This window comes from Nycticebus coucang, chromosome 11, assembly GCF_027406575.1.
Source record: "Nycticebus coucang isolate mNycCou1 chromosome 11, mNycCou1.pri, whole genome shotgun sequence".
NCBI lineage: Eukaryota > Metazoa > Chordata > Mammalia > Primates > Lorisidae > Nycticebus > Nycticebus coucang.
In genome coordinates, this window is record NC_069790.1 from 37,509,152 (window position 1) to 37,534,698 (window position 25,547).

At 37.7% G+C, this 25,547-nt stretch overlaps 1 protein-coding gene across 1 annotated transcript in view; it reads right to left on the reverse strand.

The window, feature by feature from the left end:
- Window positions 1–20,469: 20,469 nt before the first annotated feature.
- The window catches only part of SP4 (Sp4 transcription factor), a 96,768-nt gene continuing 91,690 nt past the window's right edge, over window positions 20,470–25,547 (reverse strand). Inside the window, exon 6 of the mRNA XM_053553765.1 lies at window positions 20,470–23,661. Within this exon, the coding sequence (XP_053409740.1) occupies window positions 23,414–23,661 (248 nt within the window). The 3' untranslated portion in view covers window positions 20,470–23,413. The remainder of the gene's footprint in view (window positions 23,662–25,547) is intronic.

The window sequence follows — 25,547 nt, forward strand, 5'->3', positions numbered from 1 at the left end:
GTATAAAGGAAAGAATGACAAACTTCTTTTAAGGCAGAAGACAATGGAGTGACATTTTTAAAGTGCTGAAAGAAAAAATAATGAAGAAGAAATTTAATGTTTTCTCAGATACACAAAAACTGAAAGAATTCACTGTCAACAGACCTGCATGTCAAGAAAGTATGAAAATGATAAGATAGAAGCTGGTTCACAAGACAGACTCATGGAGCATAGATGCTCTTCCTTCCTTACTTCCCAGATACTTTTGTATTGTTACGCAAAAGAGAAATAACTGTTATCTTTTAAACTGTATTTTGTGTCTCTGTGTTAAAGCTCCTTAGCCTGTATTCTAATTAATACAGATGAAGAATAATTAGAAGTTTTTAAACAAAAGAGTGACATGACCTCATTTAGATTTTAAATGGATGATTCTAGCTGTTTGCTATAACTAGACTATAAAGAATCAAGGGTCATAGCAATAATCCAAGTAAGAGATGATGGTATCTTAGACCAGATTTAGTAGTGGAAATTGTGAGAAGTCATGAGAAATGGCTAGATTCTGAATATATTTTATTTCATTTTATTTATATATATATATATTGAGACAGAGTCTCACTATGTTGCCCTCAGTAAAGTGCTATGGTGTCATAGCTCACAGCAACCTCAAACTCTTGGGCTTAAGTGATTCTCTTGCCTCACCCTCCCAAGCAGCTGGGACTACAAACACCTGCCACAACCCTGGGCTATTTTTTGTTACAGTTGTCTTTTTTGTTTGGCAGGCCCGGGCCGGGTTCGAACCTGCCATCCCCAGTGTATATGGTAGTGCCCTTGCCGCTAAGCTACAGGCACTGAGCCTCTGAATATATTTTAAAGTAAGGCCAATAGGAGTGTTGACAGTTTGGATGTAGGATTTATGAAAAAGTAAGAATTATGGATTAATAGAATTTTTCTGACAAGGTGAAAGATGGATTTGAAACATTCCAAGATAAGGGAGTCCACAGGATAAAATGGATTTGAGGAAGAAAAGTAAGAGATTGGCTATGCACATGTTAAGTGTGAGATGTCTGTTAAATGCTCAAGTGGAGACACTGAAATACCAATTGCACACATGGTGTTGGTTCAGGGAAGAGGGTCATGCAAGAGAAATAAAGTTAAGAATCTTCCACACAGAGATGATATTTGAAGCTGTAAGACTAGAAGAAATCCCCTCAGATTGTATGAAGACCAAATCCTATGGCTAAGAAGAAACCAGTAAAGGAGACCGAAAATAAAAGTGAAAAGGATGGGAGGTAGTAGTGAAGAGTATGTAATGGTTACAAGTGAAATAGTGGAGTAGTTATTTAGTTATTGGAAATGAAAAAGTCTAGGATAAGACACTGGAGGTAAGCAGCAGGAGTAGGATGGAAAAAGAAAAAGCCAATAATGTACAAAGAGAACCAAGTGAAAGTGGAGTCCTGCAAGTCAAGAAAAAAAAGGACTTCCAGAAAAGGAGACTAGCCAAGTGTGCCAAATGCTCCTGAAAGGGCATGTGAGCTGGAGACTGGCAACCAACTCTTAGACTTAGTCAAATAGAGAGGACATTTACAACCTTGAAAATAAGATTGTCAGTGGATGGTCTAAAGCCTGGTTGGAATGCGTTTGAAAGAGAATGGAAGGAGAAAATTTGGAGACAGAGAGTATGGAAAACTCTAGAAGAAGCAGGGAAATGGAGTAGGAATTAGGTGTGGGAAGAAATGAGCTTTCTTTTAATCAGTATTTTCTTGTTTTTTAAAATATAACTCTGCATTTTTTTTTTTTTCCTAAGGAGAATGGTTCAATAAAGGCAAAGATCACTGGTTAGGGAGAGAAAGGGAAGAAATGTAAAGCAGATTACCTGTGTTTGAGCAGATAAGAAGAGGATGCAATCTAGCCTTACATAGGGATTAACCTTTAGAAACACGAATTTCATCCATATAAGCAGGAGGAAAGGCAGAGTGAGATACAGGTAGCTTGATAAAGTAGGGGTGTGAATTGGAGGAGGTTCTCTTCTGATTGTGTCTATTTTCTAACAAAATAAAAACGAGGTCACAACAGGGAGACAGTGTTCGGAAGACTAAAAAAGTGAATAAAGTATGGAAATGTAGTACATTTGCAAAGCAGCACTAGGGCTCACTTGAGTTTAATTATCATGGATCTGGATGTTTTTCTCCAACCTTATTTGACTGTCTGTTTGCTAAAGTGATGATAGCTGGATTTAACTGTAAGGGGTTGGTTTTTGTCAGGATAGTTTGATCAAGGGAAATTGGAGCAGGAGAATTGGGGGATATGAAAGGGAGTCATTAATATTTTCCTGTAATAGCTAACTTGGGTAAGAAGGAAAGTGAAGATATGGAGGGATTGAAACAGTAAAAAGGGGATTGCCCAATCAAGTGGCATCAAAAATATTTGAAGTCTGAGTAGTTGTGTAAGTGAGCAAGAAAGATAGGCGGTAGTAGTGAGGAAGTACAATGGTTAGAGTGAAACAATGGGTTTGTTACTTACAGGTATTAGAAATAAAGAGGTCTAGGTTCAGTGCCTGTAGCTCAGCGGCTAGGGCGCCAACCACGTACACCGAGATTGGCAGGTTCAAACCCGGCGCAGGCCTGTCAAACGACAATGACAATTGCAACCAAAAAATAGCTGGGCATTGTGGCAGGCACCTGTAGTCCCAGCTGCTTGGGAGGCTGAGGCAAGAGAATAACTTAAGCCCAAGAGTTTGAGATTGCTGTGAGCTGTGACGCCATAGCACTCTACTAAGGGACACATAGTGAGACTCTGCCTCAAAAAAAAAAGAAAAGAAAAGAAAAGCAAAAGAAAGAAAGAAAAGAAAGAAAGAAGTCTAGGCTAACACTGTGGGGTGAGTAGGTGAGGTACAGCGGACTTCAGGATTGCTATAAGAGAAGAGGTCACAGAAGTAAGCCTTTGCAAGGATCATCTCCATGACTATTGAAAGTACTCAAAATTGTTAGAGACTCAGTGTTGGACAGAGTGGTGGTGATTCCTACAAAGAGCTCTATGTAGGAATCGTCAGGTATCTGAAGTAGAACATAGGGTTTTGCAATTTTGTAAAAACTCTCATGTAATTCTCACACTGCCCCTAGAGATATTACAATTCTTATCTCCATTTAACACATGAGGAAGCTGATGCTAAGAGAGGTTAAATAATTCACCTGAAGTGTAGACAATATGCATTCTGTTCTTTGGGAAAGTAAGATTTCTGATGGACGGGCAGTGCCTGTGGTTCAATGGGTAGGGCGCCAGTCCCATATACCGAGGGTGGCGGGTTCAAACCTGGCCCCGGCCAAACTGCAACAAAAAAATAGCAGGGCACTGTGGTCTCAGCTACTGGGAGGCTGAGGCAAGAGGATTGCCTAAGCCCAGAAGTTGGAGGTTGCTGTGAGCTGTGTGATGCCATGGCACTCTACTGAGGGCGATAAAGTGAGACTCTGTCTCTACAAAAAAAAAAGATTCCTGATGGACACCCCAAGGATGAATGCAGACACAACCAGACTTACAAAAATTGACTCAAGATGGATAAAAGATTTAAATCTAAGACACAAAACAATAAAAAAATCTTAGAAGAAAGTGTGGGAAAAACGATGATGTTAGACTGGGAAAAGATTTTATGACAAAGACTTCAGCAGCCATAAAAACAACAAAAATTAACAAATGGGACTTAATTAAGCTGAAAAGGCCTGTAAAGCTAAGAATACAACAAGTAAGGCAAAAGGACAATGACAACCTTCAGAATGGGAAAAGGTATTTTCAGGTATGAGCCTAACAAAGGGTTGAATACTAGAATCTCCAGAGAACTCAAATTAATCCACAAAGAAAGAGTAAACAATCCATCTACCACTGGGTAAGAGATATGTACAAAACCTTCTCTGATGAAGACAGACTTATCAATCAGTGTATCCTGGTTCTTTGTACCCTCAATGAATCCCTAACAATTAAAAAAAGAAAACGAAAAAATACTCATCATCCCTGATCATCAGAGAAATGCAAATCAAAACCTACCCCCAGTGAGAGTAGCCCACATCACAAAGTCTCAAAGCTGCAGATGCTGGCGTGGATGTGGAGAGAAGAGAACACTTCTACACTGCTGCTGGGACTGCAAACTAATATAACCTTTTTGGAAGGAAGTGTGGAGAATCCTCAAAGAACTCAAATTAGACCTCCTATTTCATCCTGCAATCCCATTACTAGGCATCTACCCAGATGAAAAAATATTTTTATCATGAGGACATTTGCACTAGACTATTTATCACAGCTCAATTTACAATCGCCAAAATGTGGAAACAGCCTAAATGCCCACCAACCCAGGAATGGATTAACAAGCTATGGTATATGTATACCATGGAATACTATTCAACCATTACAAAAGATAAAGACTGGGCGGTGCCTGTGGCTCAGTGGGTAGGGCGCTGGCCCCATATACCGAGGGTGTCAGGTTCAAACCTGGTCCTGACCAAACTGCAACAAAAAAATAGCCGGGCGTTGTGGCGGGTGCCTGTAGTCCCAGCTACTTGGGAGGCTGAGGCAAGAGAATCAGCTGTGCACCACGGACAATAAAGTGAGACTCTGTCTCAAAAAAAAAAGAAGAAGAAGATGGAGACTCTACATCTTTTGTATTAACTAGGATAGAGTTGGAACACATTCGTTGTAGTAAAGAATCACAAGAACAGAGAAGCTGGAATCCAATTTACTCAATTCTAATATGAAGGCAGTAGATGATCCAATACATACCCTCACAAGAGAAAAACTCAAATCAATTCAAGGTGGGGGGCAGGGGACCATGAAGCACGGACAGGGGAGGAGAGGTGGGATGGAGGGGTCACGGTGTAGGGCACACCTCTTGGGGGTGGGACACGATTATAAGGGGACTTTGCTTAGCAAATGAATCAGTGTAACCTAATTCTTTGTACTCTCAATGAACCTGAAACAATAAAAAAAATTCCAATTTCCTAAAATTTTTTCTCTAGTATTTGTCAATGCTTAAAATTCCCCCCAATCCATTTGCTCCAAACATACAATTATACTATAAGGGAAAGTAATCCAATTTCACAACTTTAAGTTTGGTGAGTGGTAACTTGGAAAAGAATAGGAGGGTTCCAGATAATGGGAGGAGAAAAAAGTGCCCTGTCAAGAGGAAAGGGCAACAGCAGCCGAACTGAAAACAGTTTCACAGTGGTGTCTATTTGCATCGTAAGGGGATATGTTGCACAGGATGCTTGGCTTTCAGCTGCAGTAAAAGAAAACCCAGCCAATAGTGACATAGTTGTGAGGACATTTACAGGAAGTCTGGATGCAGTGAAGTTGTGAGCTGGTTAATTCAATGACTCAAGGATGAGACTGTTGTTCATCTGTCTTTTCTGAAGTCCCCAGTGGGTCAGTGATTCTCCTATCAATTTTGCTAAGTGGCAAGCAGTCTATGAAGGTGGCAATGTCTAGAACAAAGAAAAGGGAACATCTTCATTTTTAGGGAAATAAACTTCCCAAAGTCTTCCTGAAGACTTTCTCACACATCTAGTTGGATAGAATTGCACCTCACGTCCATATCTAAATCTTGCATTTATCAAGAAAAACGAGATCTCCTTGGTTGCATTAATCTAATCAAGATTTATCTCCTTCAGCCTCTTAGGGATATGACCAATCGGAAGAGCCTGAGCAAAATCTGGGCTCTCTGAACTGGGGAAAAGGGGAAAGATGTCCATTTGGTGGCCAACCAAGGGAAGTATGAAGGAGTTTTTGTCTCAGATGCCCCAGATACATATGCCATTATTGGAAATACCCCTTACACTAACATGATTTCCCACAAATAATGTAGACTTTAAAACTTTTTTTTTAAAGTATGGTTAAACATTAAAGGAGCTTTATTCTTGGAAAAGCCCTGGACCAAGAACAACTTAAGATTTGGGAAAAAGAAGAAAACGGTAAAACTAAGAAAACCATGGGACTTGATGAATCTTAATATTTGCTTCAGAGATATCAAGACACAGAAAGAAGTGAGTGAAGGGCAAATGTAACAGGGAGCTGTGGTGGATGGAGGTCATCAGAAACACGATGTGGGAGAGGACGGGGCAGAGAAAGGTTACACCACGTGAAGACCCACGGGCAGACTACACGTGCAGGAACGTCAACTCACAAGGCAGAGAGAGACCATTCAAAGCAGAAACTAAACAAAAGTTGCATTTTCTTACCACTGCTGGCTTTGACAAAGTAATGTTTTAAAACCTCAAGCATCTTTGAGTATAAGCATGAATTTAAGAGTAAAGGGAGGAAATGTAAAAAGCTGATGGATTTATAGGAAATAACGATGGAATATGTACAGAGAAAAAAACTGCAGGGCTCTGGGACTGACTGACAAAAGTAAAGCAATCAAGAAAGGAACCGAGAATCTCTGGAAAGGAAATCCTCACCTAGCGCTTGAAGTATTCTCTCCCTGTGCCAGCGTAACACACTCCAGCCTACGTTATATTTCTTTCTGCCACTTTCTTATTTTTCCTATTGGTAACTAAGCCTTTTGAAGGCTTTTTTAAAATCCCTTGCATCATCTGAATATACCCTCTAGCAGTATAATCGAGCAAATATTTGTTGAATTAAAAGAAGCTCTACAGGGCGGTGCCTGTGGCTCTGTGGGTAGGTCGCCGGCCCCATATACCCAGGATGGCAGGTTCGAACCGTGCCCTGGCCAAACTGCCACAAAAAATAGCCGGGCGTTAGGGTGGGCACCTATAGTCCCAGTACTCGGGAGGCTGAGGCTAGAGAATTGCCTGAGCCCAGGAGTTGGAGGTTGCTGTGAGCTGTGACGCCACTGCACCCTACGGAGGGCAATGAAGTGAGACTCTGTCTCTAAAAAAAAAAGAAGCTCTACAAAGTTGCTAAGGATAGAAGGACTTCTGTCGTGCAAGAATTCTAGTTAGGAAAGTTAGAGCCCCTGAAGGGAGAAGGAGAAGAATAAATCTATACAAAGAGATTAATTAAATTACAGATGATCAGAAACAGGAAAGAAGGTCTATTTTAGGAGCAGTAGCTTCAGAGAAGGAAAATGATTTAGAGATTAAATTTACCCGAACACTATTAAGGGAGTTAATTTTTAGGGGGTATAAGCACAATTATTTCTCATTATCTCCTAGACCGTATTAAACATTATTATATCTATTTCTATTTGTTATACCTTTCCTTAAAGTCAGAAATGAGACGAAAGCCTAGAGAAAGCACTCAAAGTCAGGTGTGGGTGGGAATTAAATGAGGATTTATGACCCTTCCTGGCCTGGGAATAGCACACCTATATCATTGAACCTTACATTTGTCTAGTGCTAAACAGTTTACAAAGCACTTTCATATGTGATAATCTTACTTAGTGGAGAAGAATTAAAGGATATATCAGTGTTGTTAGAGCGTTGTAAGTCTCCCTTTTTCTTTTATATTTACATTGGCTATACATTGTGACACTGCTAAGATTTCCTCATAGACCAGTAAGCATTATTTGCATTCTTGAGTTTCTCCCTAATATGCTGGTAGTGCATTGTCCCAGGATATAAACTATCACATGTTATTGGAACATTCCCAACTCTCCAAGGATTAATATGCCTTCTTGAATGCCCCAAATTCCACCAGAATCAATAAGACCTTTCCTCAACCACCACTACCACTTACCCAGCAATTTCAGGGCCCTAAAAAGTGAGCATCCCCTTGTGTGACACAGTAAGGAAATGTGCTTGGGAAATGTTAGACTTAACAAAGCATTCTTTCGATTCACACCAACAGCTGTTTTTCCCCATATCCGAACCCTTCACTTCCCATGTAAGTAGAGGATGTAAATACAATAACTCCCTACAAACTTCAGGTTTGTTTTGAAATGGACAAGATCAAGGTCTTAGAGAATAAAAGAGGTTGGTGGGCATAGAAGGGAAATAATAAAATGTATTTCAATGAATCTATGATGCATTTTTTTTCACATTTTGACATCTTTGAAATTGGGATGTGTCTTACACTTGTGGTCCTGGCAGGTGTATTATAGTTGTTACTGCCCATACATCTGCAGCAAAACTTGCAGAGTGTGTATCATCAGTGTAGAAGAAATTCTTGGAGATAATAGTGGAGCATCCATTTTAAAAATGTTGGATCATTAGTGCTCTCAATAGCACAGATTACATTGGTTCAAAATTGATGACTCAAGATATATTATCTATCCTTATAACAAATTATCCCCCAAATGTAGCAACTGAAAACAACAAACATTTATTATCTCAGTTTCTGGTGGTCAAGAATCTAGGAGGGGCTTACTCAACTGTTCTGGGTCAGGGTCTCTCGTGAGATGTAGTAAAATGTTGGCTGTGGCTCCGATTATCTGAATGCTTGGCTGGGCTGCAGATATGCTTCCAAGCTCAGTTAGGTGGCTGTCCCCAGGAGGCCTCAGCTCCTCACCATGTGGCCCATGCTGCTTGAGGGAGGCATCCCCTGCAATGAGAGAGCAGCTGAGAAGAAAACCACACTGACTTTTTTTTTTAATTTGTACATTTTATTTTCAAATTGAAATATCAACTTTTACCATCCAAACAAGTATTTATCAAATACCTGCTATGTCCCAATTTCAGTGGCAAAAGGGAAAAGACCAGTTAAATTGCTGGCTTTATATATAAGGATTTAAGGTTTCTAAGGAAATTTTTTGTGTAGTGAAAAATCTCTGAATAAATTATATTACAACCCCAGGAAGCACCAATATATTTGCAATCAAATACATTAAAAGGACTTCCCTTTGTAACTAAATAGCTTTTGTTCCAGAAAGCCAATTATGGTTTAATCTAAATATTTAACATTGTGTCACTGTGTACTTAATCTATTTCACTAGCTATGTAAGAGAAAATTAACAGAATTAAACTTAGAAAGAAAATGTGAAATATACTTAGGTCAACTTCTGTACATGTGTAACCACAGCTATAAAATCAAGGAATATAACTTATATTAAAGAGGTTAATGTAGTATTTGAAAGATTTCAAAAAGAATTTTTAAATTTGTATTTTGAAGTCAAGGGCATGGTAACTTCTGATACTATCAAGTTATAAAAAGTTGGTTAACATGTTAGACTTTTTATGCCTTTTGTCTCTAAAGTCACACATTGCCATGTCCAATGTTTTCTATTCATTAGAAGCAAGTTATTAAGTCAAGTTCACGTTCACAAAGAGGGGAATTAGGCTCCACCCACTAAAGAAAGGAGTATTGAGCAATTTATGAACATAGTTTTAAAACCACCACATGTTTGAAAGATTAGTCATTGAGACAAAGAAACTCATTTTTGCATGTATCTCTATTTAATTGAAATGTAACTACATATTTATGGTGTGCATGTGATATTTTAATACAGATATACAGTGTAATGATCAAATAAATTGACATATCCATCACCTCCAACGTTTATCATTTCATTGTGTAAAGGACATTCAAAGTCCTCTCTTCTAGCTATTTTGAAATATACAGTTTGTTGGGGTTTTTTTTTGTTGTTGTTGTTGTTGTTTTTTTGCCAGGGCTAGGTTTGAACCCGCCACCTCCAGCATATGGGACCGGCACCCTACTCCTTGAGCCACAGGCACTGCCCAGGTGTTTTTGTTTTGTTTTGTTTTGTTTAAGAAATAGAGTTTCACTATGTTGCTCAGGCTGATCCGGCTTCAAGTGATTCTTCAACCTCAGCCTTCTGAGTTGCTGCTGGGATTACAGGGATAAGCCACTGCACCTGCCTCAAATTAATTGTTAACAATAGTCAACCTGCTGTAGAACTCAAAGAGTCATTTTTCTTACCTAACTGTAATTCTGTACCCATTAAACAGAATTTATGGGTAAATTCTGCTCTCCATCACCCTCTATCCTTCTCAGCCCTGGTAACCACTATCCTACTCTCCATTTCTATGGAATCAACCTTTTCAGCTCTAACATATAGGTGAAAACATGGGATATTTGTCTTTCCAGGCCTGGTTGTTTCATTTAACAATGTCCCTCAGGCTTATCCATGTTGCAGCAAATGGCAGAATTTCATCTTTTGATTGCTGAATAATATTCCATTGTGTCTATATACCACATTTTATTTGTCCATTCATCCACTAATGCACACTTAGGTTGATTCGTATCTTGACTATTGTGAACGGTGCTGCGGTAAATGTGGGAGTGCTGATATCTCTTTAACATATTGATTTCCTTGCCTTTGGATATAAACCCAGTAGAAGGATTGCTCAATCATATCATATTCTATATTTTGCTTTACTGCAACCCCTAAACTGTTTTCCATATGCTATACTAATTTATATTTTTACCAATAGTGTTCTTTCTTTACATCCTCACCAGCATTTGTTGTCTTTTTTGGTAAGTGCCATTTTAACTGGAGTGAGATGATATTGTGATTTTGATTTGCATTTCCCTGATGATTTGTGATGTTAAGCATTTTTTCATATATCTTTTGGCCATTTGTATGTCTTCTTTTGAGAAATGTCTATTCAGATCATTTGTCCATTATTTTTTTTGAGACAGAGTGTCACTTTGTCACCCTGGGTAGAGTGCCATGGTGTTAAAGCTCACAGCAACCTCAAACTCTTAGGCTCAAGGGATCCTCTTGCCTCAGCCTCCCAAGTAGCTGGGACTACAGGTGCCTGCCACAACGCCTGGCTATTTTTAGAGACAGGGTCTTGCTCTTGCTCGGGTTGGTCTCAAACTCCTAAGCTCAAGCTATGTACCTGCCTTGGCCTCTCAAAGTGCTAGAATTACAGGCGTGAGCCACCATGCTTGGCCCTTGCTTCCCCATTTTTAAATCAATTTGTTTTAGCTGTTGAGTTGTTTCAATTAATTATATATTCTAAATGTTAATCCCTTGTCAGATGGATAGTTTGCAAATACTTTCGTCCATTCTGTGGGTTGTCTCTTCACTCTGTTGTTTCAGTTGTGATACAGAAGCCTTTTAGTTTGATATGATCCCATTTGTCTATTTTTGCTTTTGTTGACTGCACTTTTGAGTTCTTATCCAAAATATCTTTGCCTAGACCAATGTCTAGAAGCATTTCCCCTGTTTTTTTTTGTTTTTTTTTTTTTCTTGTAGTTTCATAGTTTCAGGTCTTACATTTAAATCTCTCATCCATTCTCAGTTGATTTTTGCCTATGGTGATAGATAGGGATCTAGTTTCATTCTGCATATGGATATCCAGTTTTCCCAGCACCAATTATTGAAGAAGAGACTGTCCTTTCTCCAATGTGATATTCTTGGTGCCTTTGTTGAAAATCTGTTGGCTATAACTACATGGATTTATTTGGGGTTCTCTATTGTACTTTCTTGGTCTATGTGTCTGTTTTTATGCCAGTACCATGCTCGTTTGCTTATCATACCTTTGTAATACTTGTATACAGTAAGTGGAACCTCCCTACATTGACCACCCCCTTAAGTCGACCCACTTTTCACAGACTGGCCATGCACTACATGTACATATCAGCACAGTAGGCCTAGGTCCTCATGTTGACCATCCCTGTATGTTGATCAGCTTGTTACAGTCCCTTGGGTGGTCAATTTACTGAGGTTCTACTGTATTTTGAAGTCAGGTAGTACGAAGTTTTGTTCCTTTTTGCTCAGATTGTTTGGCTATTTGGGATTCCATATGAATTTTAGGATTATTCTATTTCTGTGTAAAATAGAAGCATCCCTTCTAGCCTATGGAGGTTGTGCCGTGGCGGCTACCTCGTGTCTTTGTTCATCTGGGTTTCATTGGTATTTTGTTAGGGATTGCATTGGATCTACAGTCTTTTGAGTAGAATAGTTCATTTATAATTTTAATGTATGTACAAGAGTGATATATAATAAAATATCTAAAGAAGTCTAACAGCTAGCTCGTAAGTGTAAAACTTTTAAGTGATATTAAAGCTTTGGATTGTAGCGTGACGGAGAGGATTTTTTGTGGTATACAATAATCAATCATGCCCCTTTTAGAAAACCAGTGAAAAGAAAGTTTAGGAAGCAACCACATTTGTTGATTTAATGAACCAGCTGTAATCATTAACCCTTTCTCTGCTTTGCCTTTTAAGACCGAGGCATCATAATCTGCTGAAGCTGTATTTTACACAGTTTTAGTCAGTTCTAAGTATCTTGAAGTGAATTACTTTTTCATTTGCATTTTCCCTTGATTTTTACATGTTTCAGCAAAAAGCTTATGTAACTGCATGGGCCTTTTTATAAATTATCTAGCACATTCAGCTATGACATCAGTACAACCACACTGATTATTAAAACACTGAGATAATTCCATACCAGGAGGTGCCAGCCACTTCTAGTACCTGATCCGGTATCACCCCATGTCCAACCCAGCAACTAAGGAGCGGGGGTGAGGAGGGTGGTTGTTCGGCATCTTTTCTCCATTACTGTGTTCAGCATCTCTGCTAATGTACGGATGCTGTCCTGTGATTGTTACCTCATGTCTTAGTTCTTTTAGCCAGCTACAACAAATATACCACAAACAGAAATTTATAAACAACAGAAATTTATTTCTGACAGTTTTGGAGGCTAGGAATTCTCTCGAGATGTCAGCAATTTTAGTGTCGCATGAGAGCTAAAACCATCTCTGAACCATCTCTGGTTCAGGCTTTCTTCCTGCTTTCTCACACGGTGGAAAGGGCTAGCTGGCTCTCTAGAGCATCTTTTCAAGAGCAGTCATCCCACTCATACGAGCTTTGCCTGCATGAACTAGTCACCTCCTCAAAACCCCACTTGTGAATACTATGACTTTCAGGATTGGGCTTCAACATATAAATTTGGGGGGAAAGCAAATATTCAAACCATAGCACCCTCATATCTATGATAATGAGAACCAATAATTGCTTACATATTCTTTTGTTTAAGAGGAATGAATTGGGCTCGGCGCCTGTTGCTCAAGTGGCTAGGGTACCAGCCACATACATCTGAACTGGCGAGTTTGAATCCAGCCCAGGCCCGCCAAACAACAATGATGGCTGCAACTGCCAGGTGTTGTGGCAGGTGCCTGTGGTCCCAGCTACTTGGGAGGCGGAGGCAGGAGAATTGCTTGAGCCCAGGAGTTAGAGGTTTCTGTGGGCTATGATGCCACAGCACTCTACCCAGGGTGACAGCTTGAGGCTCTGTCTCAAAAAAAAAAAAAAAAGGAATGAATTGCATTTGGAATAGGGTAATTATTAGTTTGTTTTCCAAATATGATTAAATGTTGATTGGCTGTTGAGAACAAATCAATATCCTCTGGATTCATAACTGGATACATTTTAGGCCTAGTTATAGTTCAGCTACAAAAAAATTAAAGCAGGAGAGGTAGTTTTTTAAAAACTATAGCTATTAAAAAATTGTAACTATTTTGGAAATATTCTGAACAATGCTAGATTTGTATTTTTCTGAGTAAGAGAAATAAATACTTAAAACATAAATCTCTTCACTCTTTCTTTTTGTTGTTGTTTTGTTTTTTTTTTTTGGTTTTTTTGTAGAGACAGAATCTCACTTTACTGCCCTTGGTAGAGTGCCATGATGTCACACTGCTCACAGCAACCTCCAACTCCTGGGCGTAGGCTATTCTCCTGCCTCAGCCTCCCGAGTAACTGGGACTATAGGCCCCTACCACAACGCCTGGCTATTTTTTTGTTGCAGTTTGGCCAGGGCTGGGTTCGAACCAGCCACCCTCGGTATATGGGGCCGGCACCCTACCCACTGAGCCACAGGCGCCACCCAAAGAAACATTTTTGTTGTTGTTGTTATTAAAGTTTGTCCAGGGCCAGGTTCGAACCTGCCACCTTCAGTATATGGGGCCAGCGCCCTACTCACTGAGCCACAGGCGCCGCCCACTCTCTCCACTATTTCTATTAGAATAAAAGGTATAAGCTGAAGACAAATGTTTTAGTTGATTTTATTTTCTGGTGATTATCACCCCTTTTCTCATAGCACTAATCCTTTACAGAATTGTCAAATACATACGCACATGCATTTCATATATACATACATGAAATGAGCAAGCTAACATAAAAAAGCTACAAGGACAAAAATACACCTCCCTACATTGACCCTCTCCTTAAGTTGACCTAATTTTCATAGACTGGACATACACACTATGTACACCTCAGTACAGCAAGCCTGGTTCTTTATTCTGACCACCTGTGTACACTGACCAGTTTGTTACGGTCCCTGGCGCGGTCAACTTACAGAGGTTCTACTAGTTGTGTTAAAGTTGTAACCATTTACAATATTAGTGAATTGAGTTGGAATCTTTCTTCAGTTTGTTTGCCATTAAGTTATTTTCTTCAACAGTGGTTTTTAAACTAGTTAAAGTGACCAAATACTTGGAAGCCATGATGCTTTTTACATAGCACCATGAATTACTGATGCATTTAATTTCAGCATAAAATTAATAAACAAGGAACAATTTTACCAGCAGAAAATATGACTTTATTATAGCTTTTACATCTCAAAAATACTACTACTCCAAATAATACATTTATTAAACCACATTCTTAGCAGGATAATAACACAATTTGAACCAAATCTACCACATAGAAAGGCTTGATTCAAAGACAAACTAGTGTTTGAGGACAACTGCTCAAGGTTAATTTTCTCCTCTTCCCTGTAATGAGCTTTTGTTTGATCTTAACACCCATGTTTGATTTCTTAAGTATTTGACCTTGATTTGAAACCTGTTCATCTTAACTTGTTCCATCATTACTTGAGCCTTGGTTCCTCCTTGTAGAGGTGGTCTTAACGCACTGCAGTGTCTCTGCCAGCACTGGCCAACTCATCTCAAGGTGTGGGGCAAGTGGATTCCAAGATGCCCCAGAAATCTAGCTGAGGTAGGGATCCAAGAAGGCAGAGTTAGTGTGGAAAAGAGGAACAGCATCTCCTGTGCACCTGTATTATCTGGCACCACACAATAGGTACTCGAGAAATATACTAATAAAAAAAAAATCCCCAGAGAAGGTGAGCTTAGGGGATTGGTGCCTGTAGCTCAAGCAGCTAAGGTGCCAGCCACATACACCAGAACTGGCGGGTTCAAATCTAGCCTGGGCCTACCAAACAACGACAACTACAACCAAAAAATAGCCAGGCGTTGTGGCGGGCACCTGTAGCCCCAGCTACTTGGGAGGCTGAGGCAAGAGAATCACTTATGCCCAAGAGTTGGAGGTTGCTGTGAGCTGTGACACCACAGCACTCTGCCGAGGGCGACAGCTTAAGTCTCTGTCTCAAACAAAAAAAAAAAAAAAAAGAAAAGAAAAAAAAATAGCTGGGCATTATAGCTGGCACCTATAGTCCCAGCTACTTGGGAGGCTGAGGCAAGAGAATCGCTTAAGCCCAAGACTTTGAGGTTGTTGTGAGCTGTGACGCCACAGGATGCTACCGAGGGCGACATAGCAAGACTCTGTGTCAAAAAAAAAAAAAAAAAGGTGAGCTTAGGAATGAAGAGGGCAAGTCAGTTTCAAGCAGGATCAGAAGCAAAGAGAGAGTAAAAGGAAACAGAAGGCAGGGCCAGCAGAAATGCCTTTGCCTTGCATGGCATTGAGCCAGCTTAGAGAATCTATTTTATATCCTGTGTTATCCCACAAAGAATCTGAAAAGCTAAGTGAAAAGTAGAGCATCCTATTATTCTTTACCGAACCAAGTCTTACAGGAAATTGTCTAAGAAATTTCTGAACACCAAATTGGATGTTTCGTGACTGCAATTTGGTAGAGAGCTGAAAAGAGAGGTGTTGTTTTGCCCTGTAAACTTGGGTTCATTTAATTAACAATATATTTCTAAATATAGGGAATTCTTTAAGTATAGAAAGTCACCTGCACCCTGTGGTGGCCACCTGTTCTGAATTCCTAACTGTCATCACCCTGGTTTATGACCCAGCCTGTGCATTTTCTGTAGCCTTATGTATCAGAGTTGTCCTGCACAGGTAGAATTCTGGTAGTTGAAGGCAGTGTCTAGCCTGGTGTTGGGGATATGGTAGTACATGTCCCATAAACCTTTGTGGGTTTACTCATCTGAAGACTACTCAAGACTCTTTCCATTTTCAGTTATTGTAATAATTCTTCCTTTGCCTCTTAAAAAAGACAAAGAAAAGAAAGAAAGAAAATCTTCTGCACATATATCCACAGCAAAGTTACTGAGCGACACATGAGCTAAGTTTCTGTTACTCAGTAATTGGTTTGCTTCTCGTTGACCAGTTAGCTTGTCTTCTGTCACTCTGAGGTGGGCGAACAGTAGATGGAATCAACATTTAAGAATTAGGAAATAACTAAGATGTGAACCTTTACTTTTACATAAAACAGGGAAGAAACTGACATATTATTTTGAGGTAAAGCACCCCAAAATAGAGCACAGCTTGAGAAAAATATGCATTTGGTATGGAAAATTCCCACTGAAATTCCCCTTTTTTTCTTGATGGACTCTTGAGAATTAACTTTTCATTGCATTATTGCCCGTTATCAAAGCTAGTTCATCACTGGTCTAATGGGAACTATTTTATGCCCTGTTATGGTCTGAATGTTTATCTCCCCCCTCCAAATTCATATGTTGAAACCTAATTACCAATGTGATATTAGAAGCAGGTCTTTGAGAAATGATTAGATCATGAAAGTGGAGCCCTAATGAATGTGATTAGTGCCTTACCAAGTAGACCCAGCAAACTGCTTATTCCCACTCAAGTGAGGCTGCAGCTAAAAGTCACTGTCTATGAACTAGGGAATAGGCCCTCATCGGACACTGAAATCTGCCATCTTAACGTTGGACTGCTCAGGATCCAGAATTGTGAGAGATAAAATCTTGGTGTCTATAAGCTATCTCAGTCTAGGGTATCTTCTAGCAGCCCCAAGTAGACCAAGACAGCCTTGTGCCTTTTGGATGAACTTATAATAAACAGCAATCACTTCAATCTATTTGAGTACTACTGTGCCAGGTGCTTGATACAGCTCTTATTTGCTCTTCTTAACAGAGATGTGAGGTATTATCATCCCTATTTTGCAAATGAGAAAAAGAGAGGTGCATAAAAGGTTAGATAACTTGCCCAAGGTTGTGTGGCTAGTAAGTGGCTGAACCAGGAATCCTACACTTCCTAGCACTCCTGGTCATGACCTCTTTTGTTACAGTGCTTTGATATCAAAAGAGATCAACTCTCAGCATTCTAAATAGGCCTTTATGCTCTTTTCTTTTCCCTCTATTTCCACTTGAGATTACTCTCAGGTATCCAAAAATAAATAACTTCATTGCCACCTGCCACTAAGAGGAAAAGAGCCCAAAGTTTATGCTAATCAGAAACTCTTAAAAGAATGGAAAAAACAAAAATAGTAATACATGCTTTAAAAATCCTGTGACACATGGGCGGCGCCTGTGGCTCAGTCGGTAAGGCGCAGGCCCCATATACCAAGGGTGGCGGGTTCAAGCCCAGCCCCGGCTGAACTGCAACCAAAAAATAGCCGGGCGTTGTGGCGGGCGCCTGTAGTCCCAGCTACTCGGGAGGCTGAGGCAAGAGAATCGCTTAAGCCCAGGAGTTGGAGGTTGCTGTGAGCTGTGTGACGCCACAGCACTCTACCTAGGGCCATAAAGTGAGACTCCGTCTCTACAAAAAAAAAAAAAAAAAAAAAAAATCCTGTGACACTGGGTGGCACCTGTGGCTCAAAGGAGTAGGGTGCAGGCCCCAGAGGTGGTGGGTTCAAATGCGACCCTGGCCAAAAACTGAAAAAAAAAAAAAATCCTGCAACACAATTATGAGTTGGTTGTGTGTATATTAAGCAGACATTATTTGGGAAGTAGCAGGAATCCTCAAACTGCGGCCTGCGGGCCACATGAGGCAGTGAAATTGAAGTCAAAAAAACAAAACGGGAACAAATACAAAGTAAGATATGTGCAGTGTGCATAGGAATTTGTTCATAGTTTTTTAAAAAAACTATAGTCTGGCCCTCCAACCGTCTGAGGGACAGTGAACTGGCCCCGTTTAAAAAGTTTGAGGACCAAAAAAAATAAAAAATAAAAATAAAAGGGCAGTGCCTGTGGCTCAAGGAGTAGGGCGCCAGGCCCATATGCCGTAGGTGGCGGGTTCAAACCCAGCCCCGGCCAAAAACCACAAAAAAAAGAAAATAATAAAATAAAATAAAAAGTTTGAGGACCCCTGAATACAGCAATACATTATTTGATTCATTGAGAAGTAAAGTAGTTCACATTTCTTGCAGACACTTGAAGAGTCTGCACCCCTCTAATTTAGCATCTGAATTTTTAAAAGTAACAAAGCAGCTACATTGAATATAATTTTCTTCCGCTATCCTGAAGTTGTCATTACTAATAGCATTGTAAACCATACATACATATTGCTTCAACTTCCCTAATCTGTTACGTCAACAATTTTATATCAGCAGTCTATGATAAAGTGATTTATCCTTTTTTTCTCCCCTTTTGACACAGTGTTGTTCATGTGGCTGAAATTCCTAACGTTTAAGAACCAGGCTGTATGCTAAGTCATGGAAGAAGCCCAAGTGCCCATCGACCCACAAATGGACTAGCAAATTGTGATACATGTATACCATGAAATATTATGCAGCCTTAAAGAAAGATGGAGACTTTACCTCTTTCATGTTTACATGGATGGAGCTGGAACATATTCTTCTTAGCAAAGTGTCTCAAGAATGGAAGAAAAAGTATCCAATATGAATTTATAGCTAATAATGAAATATTGAAATATAGCTAATAATGAAATATTGAAATATAGCTAATAATGAAATAATTAAAGATAATTTATAGCTTTCATATGAAGGCTATAACCCAACTATAGCACAAGAATATGGAGAAAGGGCCCAGGGAGGGGGAAGTCAGGGTGGAGGGAGAGTAACGGGTGGGGCCACACCTACGGTGCATCTTAGAATGGGTACAGGCAATACCTATTAAATGCAGAATACAAATGTCTACATATGATAACTAAGAAAATGCCATGAAGGCTACGCTGAACAGTTTGATGAGAATATTTCAGATTGTATATGAAACCAGCACATTGTACCCCTTGATTGCACAAATGTACAGAGCTATGATTTAACAATAAAAAAAAAAGAAAAAAGAAAAAAAAAAGGCAGTAACTGTATTAAAAATATTATTTTCTAGGGCAGTGCCTGTGGCTCAGTGAGCAGGGCGCCGGCCCCATATGCCGAGGGTGGCGGGTTCAAACCCGGCCCCGGCCAAACTGCAACAAAAAAATAGCCGGGCGTTGTGGCAGGCGCCTGTAGTCCCAGCTACTCGGGAGGCTGAGGCAGGAGAATCGCCTAAGCCCAGGAGTTGGAGGTTACTGTGAGCTGTGTGACGCCACGGCACTCTACCAAGGGCCATAAAGTGAGACTCTGTCTCTACAAAAAAAAAAAAAAAAAAAAAAAAAAATATTATTTTCTAGTTGAATTATCCCCTTGGATACAATATCATCCTGATCCTTGCAAATGTAAATTTTTTAGGTAATTGAAATACATTCCTACTTTTGATTAAAAAAAAATTTTTTTTGACAAATGTATTCCTTACTTTTGGGGGAGCAAAAAGACTAAGTTTAACAGTTCCCTTGATTTAGAGTCACAGTTATGAGTACCAATTATTATACTCAGTTGCAATACAACCATACCTTTAGGCTACATACCCTCAACCCCCTTCAAACACAAGATTTGATCTTTGCAGAGAGTATTTGGTCACTTCCCTTGCCTATATCCCTCCCCACGCTGCCTCCCACTTTGCAATTTCTGTATCTAATCTGGTGTGCGCTTGAAAATGTTAAATGAAATTGTTACAATAATGTATTCATTATGTCAGTAGGTTCTTCATGAGATCTGCAGAGCTCTCCCAGGAGGAAAAGACAGTTTTTGCTGACAGTCTCTGTGGCATCTATGTGGCCTGCATAGCTTTGTAGTGATTCTGTAAGCTTAAATATTTTAATGTTTTTCATTTTCATATCTTCCTACAATTTCCAAATATTTATTGCTTAAAAATATTTAAGTAAAAAAGTGTCTCTAAATCAAATTTTAATTTCAATAAATGTCCAGAGCAATGGCTACAAATTAACATGCAATTTGAATTGGTGATATCTGGCAATATGTTCAGAGAAACGGTGACCAAATCGTAATACCAGAAATTATGAAAGGCTGCCAATACGTTTTCTAGTGAGAAGCATTTAACTTTCCAGTGTTCATCGTGATAAGGTTGATAGTTCAAACAATTTATTGCTGCCTTATAGTATACATAATTAAATGAAACATGTTAAACTCAAGGGAATTTTTAATAGGTTACTTGCAATTGTTATTGCAGGCAACAACTTGTACATGATTTTATTTCCAAATCCACAAAAAACAAATTTTATACAAATCAGCACTGTAAAAATGTCAATTACAGCCCCAGAGGCTTTGCTGGCAGAATAATTGTCTAAAGTCTAGGATATGGGAAACAGGTTTTTTTCTGAATTCATCTTTTTTTTCCATTTTCTTTCTTCTTTTTATACAAAAAAAATTTACAAGTGAAATGTTACTACAAAACTTTTTATAAGGAATTTTTGCAAAACATTTACATTTTACCATCAACTATTTCTGTTTTAAAATCATTATGTAGATTTAATACCCTATGCTGCACATCAATTTATGTGAGATGACAACTTAGTGACATGCATAAAAAAAACACCACAAGGCATTAAAATGGAGACTTAAATACAAATATTGTTGCAATAAAACAGTTATAAAATTGAAAAATAGGACCTAAACATCATGCTTATCTAAGTTTGACAAATTAACTTTTTCTCCTAGATTACACACTTTTATTACTGCTCTCATGAGAGTGTGATAAATAATGACTTAACATCAAGTTCTAATGTAATCAGCAACACATACACAAACCTAACCAAAGAAAGTATACTGTAAGAAAAAACTATTCTAACACTGGAGTTTTACCATGATAAATACATAGCTTTGCACTGATAATTACAATAAAGAAAAGTTTTATAACGGTGGCAAAGGGAATGAACGGTGAAATGCCATTAAACAAGACTCTACTGCACATCTGTGCCCTATTTCTTATAACAGCTATATCCCACTGAGTCAAATAAAGGACATTGAAATTTACGATTCTTATAAGACAGAAAAGTGGATTCAGAATGGTATGCAGAACACTGTCAAAATATTTCTAATTTCAGTGGTGAAATGTGCACCTGCTAACAAATTAATATATTTCATATGCTATAAAGCTATCCAGATTTAGTTTGATAAATTTATAATAGGCCTCATTGTTGATTAAAAAATAACTTCCATTTCTAACAAACATACATAGGTTTGCATTAAAACTAGTTTATGGAATAATGACGCAGAGTACTCATACTTGGTATTAACAACACAACAACAAAAAGCGTCACTCTGAGAAAACATGATTAAAACATTAAGAAAGTTTCTTTGCATAAAAAAATTTATAGCACTGATTGTGTAGCATAATGATAGATAAAATATATATTTGATGTTTCAGCTCCTATATAATAAAATTAAAATTAACACTACAAATGCTCCTCTGTACCAAACAAAACAACAAACTGATTCTGATGTTTTTAAAGCCAGATACATCAGTTGTTAAAGAGTACATTAAATAAAATATACAAAACAATTTACAAAATCCAACTAAAATTTAAAGACTCTGTTACAAGTCTACAAAAGCTTTAAGAAACTTGAAATTTATAACCACAGTGTAAAAATTTTTTTTCCTTTAATCTCAAAGCTTTTTTATACAAACTGAAAGCACAAAAGACCTTCAGTTTTATATAACGCTACAAAGGGCTGGCCTAAAGTGTACATAGTGTAAACAGTGATCATTACAGTATTTCTCCTTCATCAAAAATACAAGAAACATTACAATTTTGGAAGAGAATTCAATGAGTAGTACTTTTCCTGAAATAATAGAGAATGCACAAGAAAACATGTACCTACATTCAAACAGTCCCCAAACCAATGATGTTAATAAATTGAGCAGGTAAACACTTTCATTTTCAAATGGTAAATTTTGTTGATTATGATTCTGTGTAAATACTTTTTAAAAACATAAAATATCTTACTGATGTCTATTTAACCTACTGGTACAATCCAAATTTTTTTCACATGAAATTTTTGGCCATCTTTCCTAGTAAGACCCTCTTCCATAAGACCCTTACCTAAAACAATGAAATAAACTTTTTTCTTTAGTCACTTATTTGATTGAAAATTATTCTCATTTTTCAAAAATAAGTTTTGCTTCATAATCATATTTAGTACATGTTCATTGGCTAATTTTTAGGGAAAACTCAGTTATTCACATAACATTACTATATTATAAATTCCTAATTAACTTTCTAATACTGAACTAGAAATAAAATGAGACTGACCAATTTTTATAAGATTAAAACAGAATTGTAATGTAGTTTAAAAGATAATTTTATGCTGGCCTTGAAAAAAAGTATGATAATTTTTTCTTTGGCTACCAAGTCAAAGCATAAAGAATTCTGCATATTGTTAACATAACTCATATTTACAGAATATGAAACTACAGAACGATTTACATTCTATGCAAATATTTCCAATATAAACATTTAAAATGAAATTTTGTGGTTCAAACTAGGGTTAGAATATAGTCAATCCTAACTTGAAAACATTGCGTTAGATGCCTCATTTTATTTATCTGAAGCTATTATGAGTTTTGTTTTAACCATTTCCCCCCCCAGCATTTTCCTAAAGTTTCAACCTAAAATTTAACCTAAGATTTAGCTCTAAGTTCTTCCTGTTGTCTCCAAATGGAGAAAGTAATTGGACTTCACTGATTGTCTGCATACACACTACTACAATGTAGTGGTAATAAAGATCTGAGATGCATCTCAGATTACTGTTTTGGAACTTACCTAATTCAACTGTTGAATTTCTAACATTTAGAAAAGACGGCCAAAACTATTTTCAGTTGATTTTCCAAAAATCAAGTTAAAGAAATATAGTATTATACCTATCATCAGTTAACTGTTTTCTGTGCTATAAAGAAATACATGTAAATTATTACTGGCTGAATTTATAACAAGGTACTTTCAAAGAAATAAGTCCAATTAAGGTCCAGCCTGCAAACTACTGAGGTCTGTCTTTTAAAACATGTTAACACATCATATTAAGATACAGAAAGATTCTGTTTAAAGGTCATGTAATATATTTCCAAATAACTACAACTTAGAGTATGGAGGAAATACTTTTCTGTTTCCAGTACATCAGTTTGTTTTTTTGTATCTGTTAAAATTCAACACTTCATGTGTTGACCCAAAACCCTGGAATACTTAAAGAAGCCAAGAATGAAACATGATTTCCTACTCTGTAATCCACTCAACCAGCCCATTTCCAGAATTTCAAAGGTGTGTAAACTTAAGTGCAGCACTAGAGGTCTCTGTTATAAATAACTTTTCAGAATTCTTCCATGTTGGTTGAAACATTGGGAGTTGCTGGGTTTGAATCTTGAGAAATGGCTGCAACCGTGACAATCCTTGGGGAGCCAAGCACCTCTGTAACAGATGAGTCCAGTTCTCCCGAGGTAACAATGGCAAGAGCTGTCCCACCACCTTTCTTATTCTGGTGCGTTTTGACGTGTTTGGAGAGATGATCACTCCGCATAAATCTTTTAGAACACTCCGGGCATTCAAATCTCTTTTCACCTGTACAAAAAAAAAATAGTAAATAAAGTTACACATATTTTAAATGAAATTATAATTTTTAGTAATTTCTCTTCTGATCATACTGTACGTTTTGTATGTTATGATTTTTGTATAGTTTGACTAGTTGCAAAATAAATATGTTTTATTTAAAAGTATTATCAAACAAACAGTGCAGTATAGGAGAAAGACCATGTGATTGAGAATAAACAACCTGAGATAAAAGTCCTGCTTGTACTACAAACTGAAAATAAAAGCTGAAGCAAATACCATAGCCATTTTGAATCTTGGTTTCCCATATGAAAAATAAGAGTTTAGTAACAGATGATTTTGAAAATCCCTACTAGTTCTAACAAACATATCATGTTCAAGGTTCATGTCTGCTCTTCTTTAAAACCACTATTTGGGTTTTATTTTAATCCCTAGAGGTATAAAATATCTTAGAACTATTTCAAATAAAACAAGTTAACAACTGAATGGTGTACTGAGTTCTTTACAAGACAAAAATGGAAGGCAATCACTTACTAAATTTCAAATTTAATAGGGTCTTTAGGTCTCACAGAATAACAGTTTTTGTTAAAAAAAACTTAAATATGATCTCATCAAAACACAAGTTTTACAGGACCTATTTCTATGCTTTGGAATAAAACTATTAGCTAAAAAGGAAAAATAATTATTTTTGTACATAATGAAGGAGGCACATAAAAATTTAGTTAAATGGTATATCTTGATGTATAAAATAGCTAACTATTAGTTTTAGTCCTTCCCTCTAAAATTGTTTATAAAGGAATAAAATGTTGTTTTTCTGTCTGATAGTAGAACTTGAAGAGTAAAAAACTTCAGTTTGACTGACTTCTTGTCTTGGACCTGTGTTTTTGACTTATCGATAGAAAATCTACAGGCTCAAGTTTGTCCATGTCAGGTATTTCTCTCTTTGTGTGTTTGCTTCTACTGTTTTAATAACTCTCAAAAATACTAGGCTTCTCTATTACTGTCATAAACAAATATTAAAACTTACAAAACGCTGCAAGTCAAAATAGTGTATCAGCCATGCATCTGAAAGAAGACAAAAAAACTGGTCTTCCAAGTCATACCACACACCAAAATACATGCTTTGGAATTTAAAGACTTAAAATTAACTATTTTTATTTATTTATTTATTTATTTGAGAGAGGGTCTTACTATGTCACCCCTCAGTAAGAGCCATGGCATCATAGCTCATAGCAACCTCAAACCCTTGGGCTTAAGTGATTCTCTTGCTTTAGCCTCCCAAGTAGCTGGGACTACAGGCGGCCGCAACAACACCCAGCTATTTGTTGTTGTTGTTGCAGTTGTCATTGTTGTTTAGCAGGCCCAGGCTGGGCTTGAACTTGCCAGTCTTGGTGTATGTGGCTGGCACCCTAACCACTGAACTATAGGCAGAGCCTAAAATTAAGTTACTTGTTTTAAAAAAAAACAAACAGAAAAACATTTTTATAACCTGGACTTCAGAGACACTTTTAAAAGCATAATAGATTATCTAGAAATTATAAAGAAAAGGATAGACAAATTTGATTATACAGAAATTAAACTGTATGGCTTAGAATATTACCGTAGAAGTGAGGACAATGTAAAATTAAAATTTGTACCATCATATTAATTTGAAATTTAAAAAAACTGTATAGCTTAAAAGCTCAGAGAGTGAAAGGAAAAAATAATTTAACAGAAGCATAAAAAAGTGATAAAATTCAACATATTTTTATTATTATTATTATTTTTTAGAGATAGAGTCTCACTTTATCACCCTTGGTAGAGTGACATGACATCACACCTCACAGCAACCTCCAACTCCTGGGTTTAGGTGATTCTCTTGCCTCAGCCTCCTGAGTAGCTGGGACTACAGGTGCCCG